Here is a 6,183-nt window from a genome sequence, read left to right on the forward strand (position 1 = left end):
ATGCGCGTACGCCTGAGGAGTTGTTGCCCGTTACGCTGCGTGGGGATCGAGACGTCGCCATTTCTGCGGCCGTTTTCTTCTCTTTAGGGGGTTGCAATCTCGTTTCGGTGATAGGGTGGGCGGTGGGTATGGGTAGGTGTGGATGTCGTCGATGTGAATCGAAGATGGCACTTCGAATCGAAAACTAATATCCACATGAGGAGGTTGAGAGCCAATGCACCTCAAATGGTAGCAAATTGACAGTGGTCATTATACTATAAGATTCAAAGCTTTTTCACCTAAGATTCTGAGACATCCAGCATCTTTGACTCCAAAAGTCCACGTTTCTATGAATAGTGTGTTTGCGTGTTGCTGTGTCTCCTCTGATAAACAAAGCTGTTGACTCCAAAGTCTACGCTTGTGTATGAATTGTGTATTTGTGCGGTGCTGTATTTCGTGATAAACCGTACTATATGTGAGGGATTTCATGGATAACACATGCACTACATTCTTGCATGTTCTACTGGTCACTATCACCAAATCGCTCATGTCCCTTTCGTGTGACTATCATTGGATCTGTTCAATTGATTTGTGAAAGGCTCTGCCGTGCAAGCAAACGGCTTCCTTTCCAATAGGATAAGTGTGTGACAGTGTGATTCTCAGGACAAATTTAGCCCTAACCGTAGCTATGGATTTGGTTTATCCACTCATTAAACCAATGCAGCAAATGTTGTGATCAATAATGACTACTACTTGTTTGTTGGTTTGTCCTGCTGCCAAACTAGTTAGATGACAAAGACTCCTAATATATTGGATAAACCACTGCATTTTCCTGATTATAATTTTTTCGAAGCTCCTTGTCATCGTTATCACTTATAACATCATGGCATGAGAAAAAGAAAAGGGTCAATACTGCAGGGTGGTATTTTTGGAATGAAATGTGCTATGATGATATTAGCGCAGCGTTTCGTCCATGTTGCTTGCACTCCTCTCAAACTTGTTTAGCTTCTTAAACACTGGCTTAGTTATGCAAGTTTTATTAGTATAAATGCTGGAATCCTGCGAAATCCTTAATGCGTCTGGAATTGTTGCACTCAAGTAAAGCTTTAGTTTACTACACTCACACACTTCAGAGTTGGACATGTCAATTAGTTTCCTTCCTTTGTTGATCAAATGTCCAATGTGATAGAGATATCGCACCCCGTCACCTCCACAAAAGTTGCTTAGCAGAGACAAACGTTGGTTTCCAAGACAAGTGAAACTCAGCCTTTTGTTGCTTCCCACACCTCACCAGCTCAACAAAGTCTATATATACCTTACTAACCTGTCTGCTAGTTATCTATAGGCTATGGACATTAGTAGTTAGTGTTACCTACTGAGGGGAAGGCCATGAGTCTCTTAACACTAGTTCATATCCTTGTCAGCTTTTTGTCCTGTGCTGAAGCTATAAGCAGAGCAGACTTCCCTCCCGGTTTTGTCTTCGGCACGGCTTCTTCAGCCTACCAGGTATAGTGTCACCAAAAGAATCTCTAGTTTTGGCCGAATGCTTTTAGCTGTATGTGTGATGGATGTTTCTGGTCAATATATTACCAGTATGAAGGTGCTGTGAATGAGGGCCAACGTGGACCTACTATATGGGATACTCTCACGAAAAGACCAGGTGTAGTAATGGGGACTTGTTTCTAGAAGTACTCTAATCTGAGGTGCAAAATATGACTGAAATATGAGCAATGCAATCCTTCTTCAGGTCGGGTGATTGATTTCAGCAATGCTGATGTTGCTGTTGATCACTACCATCGCTACAAGGTGAGTTATCCATAATTGATGAATTTCTGTATCTCTTATGTTATTTTCTTCAATTGTTTCTGATATGCAATCTGGGAAGTGGACTTTGCTTGACTAAATACGTTGAGATTTTAAATGTGAACTTTGCCTTGACCAATTACTTTGAGATTTTAAATTTGAATTACAGCCTTACGGATGATCGAATGGAACCTAAATTCATTATTTTCAAAGAAACCTGAACTGATCATTTAACAAGGTATGATAAAATCCATGCAACCTGAAAGTTATGTCAAAATTTTGGCAACCTTCCATTGAACAACTTCGAGAATTCTGTAAAAACTAATTGCTAATCCGTTCCATGCTCATTTCATGTCTCCAAGCATCAATATTCGGTTTATTAGATTGTCTGGTAATTGTTCCGGTGCAGATTTTATCTGGTCCATTTCCAATTTAGGTGTGTAGACTGTAGGTGTGCTAAACTGTTTATCTACTATACTTTGTGCAAGTTCTCTGGCATGCTACTTCCAAAATTAAGATAGCAGGAAGACTTTTTCTGAGATCTTTCCAAATGCATGATGCCATTTAGAGCAGCAAGAAAGCTTTCTGGATGGAGCATTTCTTCTTGTTCATTCGATTCTATTTCTTGGACTAAGTCTGTAATGAAACAAGGGCATCAACTAAATGGATAAACTGGCAGGAAGATGTGGAGTTAATGAAGGGCATCGGCATGGATGCGTACCGCTTCTCTATCTCATGGTCACGCATCTTTCCAAGTATGCATTAAGTAAATTATGTGTAATATCTATCCTTTTTGTTACTGTTCACTAATATCAGCATGCATCTTGCCAGATGGAACAGGCGAACCAAATGAAGAAGGATTGAGTTACTATAACAGCCTCATAGACACTCTGTTAGACAAAGGTATACTGTGTTCTACTGTTCAGTGTCTGCGTAATGCAAACTGTTTCCAACTGACATTTATGACTGTTTTCCCTTGGTGCTCTCTATATTTGTGGGTCAGGCATAGAACCATACGTAACTCTCTTCCACTGGGACCTCCCCCAAGCACTCGAAGACAGATACGAAGGCTGGTTAAACTCAAAAATCATGTATGGAAAACTACCAGATCATCATTTTTTAGCTGACATAATCATTTCTCTTTATATTCATTTTGAGTGATTCTGACAACTTAATTATGCAGCGAGGATTTTGTTCAATATGCCTTTACTTGCTTCAAGGAATTTGGAGATAGAGTGAAGCATTGGATCACTTTTAATGAGCCCTATAACTTTGCGATTGATGGCTATGACCTTGGCATCCAAGCACCTGGAAGATGTTCTATTCTGTCACATGTGTTCTGTAGAGAGGGTAAATCATCAACTGAACCATATATTGTAGCTCACAACGTACTTTTAGCTCATGCTGGTGCTTTTCGTACTTATGAACAACATTTCAAGGTAATCCATGTGAATAAATTTTCTAGTAATGTTTCTCTTGAAAATAGAAGCAATAAAGACAATAATATGCATATCTTTATGTATGGATTGCAGAAAGAACAAGGAGGCTCCATTGGGATTGCGCTTAATTCTAGATGGTATGAACCGTTCTCAAGTGCTGATGAAGACAGAGAAGCAGCAGCACGAGCAATGGACTTTGAGCTTGGATGGTGATACATCAACATAGATCAAATTTCTGTATAATTACACTAAAAGCCAGTGGTTATATATTAATTATGACATTTTGCTAGTGTGGATACAGGTTCTTGGATCCCTTAATGTTTGGCCACTATCCTCCTTCTATGCAGAAACTTGCAGGCGACAGGCTGCCTCAATTTTCAACTCAGGCATCAAAATTGGTATCTGGATCGCTAGATTTTGTTGGTATAAACCACTACACTACATTATATGCTAGAAATGACAGAATGCGTATCAGGAAACTTGTAATGAATGATGCTTCAACTGATTCTGCTGTCATACCAACTGGTCAGTCTTGATAAACAAACAGATTCTAAACACCCTGGTATATTTCCAGTATTATTGACTTCTTCTCTGCATGGACTATGGCAGCTTATAGGCATGGGAAGAAAATAGGAGAAACGGTAAAATTTTCTTATCTGTTTCTTTCTCTTGATTAAAACTTGTCATTACCTATCCTTTCATTTATGCCATTTCTAGTCAAATGATTGATTGAAAATAAAATTTGTCCAATCAACTTTCAGGCAGCATCAAGTTGGCTGCACATAGTTCCTTGGGGTATGTTCAAGTTGATGAAACATGTGAAAGAGAAGTATGGGAATCCACCTGTGATCATTACCGAAAATGGTACGTTGGCTGGAGATTATTAACTGTAGATAAGATTTCTTTCCTTAAAGGAGTCTATAATAATAGCTAACAATTTATGGCAGGTATGGATGATGCTAACCATCCATTTTCTAGATTAGAAGATGTCCTGCAAGATGATAAAAGAATACAGTACCACAATGACTACATGTCTAATCTTCTGGATGCTATAAGGTGAAGTTTCACTTCTGTGTACATCAGTACATATATTGGAACATATAAATCATCAGCAGTTCATCTTGTTTTGAGAGGGGATGCCAAAAGCTTATTTTCCATCATAGGGGACCTATAATTGGCACATAGATACGCCACAAGGGAACGACAGCAGTAGGATCACTGCCCTTGTTGGTTGCTACCAGGTGCAAATTAGCTTATTCCGCCAATCTGCATCCATATGTGCAAACCAGATGCAAGAATCTGAGAAACTATACATATAGCACTCTAGTTCCTGAGACAACAACAGGAACAGTAGTATCCACATGATCACATCTGCATCTGCCTTCTCCCAAATATTCACAGAATCACCACATGCAGGCCAGAATGACACGGAGAAGCTAGTTACACACCAGCATGATTGCATACATCTCTACAGTTAGCATGACTGCATACAGTTAAGAACACTGACTTGAATACTGCAGGAAGGAAGGTTGCAGCGTCCATGGTTACTTTGTATGGTCACTGCTCGATAACTGGGAATGGAACTCAGGATACACGGTGCGCTTCGGCCTTTACTACATTGACTACAAGAACAACCTGACAAGGATACCCAAAGCATCAGTCCAATGGTTCAGCCAGGTCTTAGCCCAGAAGACGGCTATCATATAGGTAGAGCATAAATGGTTCAGGAATGGCCATAAAGTGTACATAATTACCAACCTTTGCACATATATTTGCATTCGTTAGGAGTAACAGTAAAATGTGTCATAGGATTATCTGATATGACCGTCAACAACGCTGTTGACTGCCTTTGATACACTACAATCTGCCATTCTTGTGACAGAATTCAACAGGAAAATTATGCCCATGTTGCCGCATCGCGTTGAAGAGCCTACTGGCAACTTCCGCGACTGAACTTTCTTCTGGGACTGAACTTTAGCTCGGGTGAAGACAGATCCTTAAAAGGTGTACTAGTACTAGTTATGAAGACAGGAAATTTGGGTAGCTGCCTTTGGGCTTACCCCATCAGGTTCAGTTCAGGTCAGAATGGTCCTCTCCCTGAAATTTCCAGCTCTCTCTGAAATTTCCAGCTCCAACCTTTGTGCTTCCAAGTAAAATGTTGAGGTGTCTCCTGATGGGTTTCTATGTGTGTGTGTGACTGTTTCTATCCATCTCAAGTGCAGTTTCACATTCAGATTTGGCTATCCAGCCTAACTTCTTTTGTAAGTGTGCTGTATCTTCCTGTTTCCTTTGAGTCATCGAGTGCAATATAGTAGCCAAATTGGCAAAGTTATTCACTAAAGTTGTCACCAAATGGACCTTAAGCTGAGCTTCAGTATGAAAGTGACAGAATCATCAAAAAGATAGACGTAGTAGTCAGAGAGGAAAGACACATGGAAAATATGGAGGTTGGAGTCGAGATGTCAAAGTCAGAAAATGAAGTAAGATAGGCCCGGCGGCTGGTACGAGTAACTAGTTATGGTTTGGGTTGGCCCATGAATTTATGATTATATTTTCAAAGTAAATTTTAGTTTATTTAGTAGAATTAGAGTTGGTCACAGCTTTGAGATTGGTAGATAGGGAGATAATTCCTCTGGTTTCTCGTAAGCATGTTTTTTTAACTATTAACCGAGTACGCCTTTTACAAAAGAAATTTTATATAAAAGCTGTTTAAAAATCATATTAAACATTTTTCAAGTTTAAAATAATTAATATGCAATGAATCACACGCTAATGACTAACATCTTTTTACGTATCTTATTTTTCTCTCGATATAGATATACCTAAATATTTTTTTGAGTTCATGAATATACGATTCAATAAAGTCAATCCATACGGCATAGATAGGTTATCTATGGATAACTAAATGGGTAACCCAGTTGTTAAAACAAGAGACATACATGGTTTCCGTATGTAAAAATAG

At 39.3% G+C, this 6,183-nt stretch overlaps 1 protein-coding gene across 3 annotated transcripts; it reads left to right on the forward strand.

The window, feature by feature from the left end:
- Nucleotides 1-1,309: 1,309 nt before the first annotated feature.
- LOC102715949 (beta-glucosidase 25) lies at nt 1,310-5,784 on the forward strand. 3 transcript variants are annotated; one of them, XM_006656330.3, is made up of 14 exons: nt 1,310-1,485; nt 1,573-1,639; nt 1,727-1,785; nt 2,462-2,537; nt 2,614-2,685; nt 2,786-2,873; nt 2,966-3,221; nt 3,315-3,430; nt 3,523-3,746; nt 3,831-3,862; nt 3,983-4,085; nt 4,169-4,277; nt 4,742-4,928; nt 5,104-5,784. In XM_006656330.3, exons 1-13 carry the CDS (start codon nt 1,369-1,371, stop codon nt 4,926-4,928), a joined length of 1,506 nt encoding a protein of 501 aa, XP_006656393.1. In that variant the 5' UTR covers nt 1,310-1,368; the 3' UTR covers nt 5,104-5,784. The 3 variants fall into 3 exon arrangements, with proteins under 3 accessions (XP_006656393.1, XP_015694129.1, XP_006656394.1); XM_015838643.2 differs by lacking the exons at nt 1,310-1,485; nt 1,573-1,639 and having other exon boundaries at nt 1,735-1,785; nt 2,466-2,537; nt 4,742-5,783; XM_006656331.2 differs by lacking the exons at nt 1,310-1,485; nt 1,573-1,639; nt 1,727-1,785 and adding an exon at nt 1,952-2,020 and having other exon boundaries at nt 4,742-5,783.
- The last annotated feature ends 399 nt before the right edge of the window (nt 5,785-6,183 follow it).

Source organism: Oryza brachyantha, chromosome 6 (genome assembly GCF_000231095.2).
Source record: "Oryza brachyantha chromosome 6, ObraRS2, whole genome shotgun sequence".
NCBI classification, from domain to species: domain Eukaryota; kingdom Viridiplantae; phylum Streptophyta; class Magnoliopsida; order Poales; family Poaceae; genus Oryza; species Oryza brachyantha.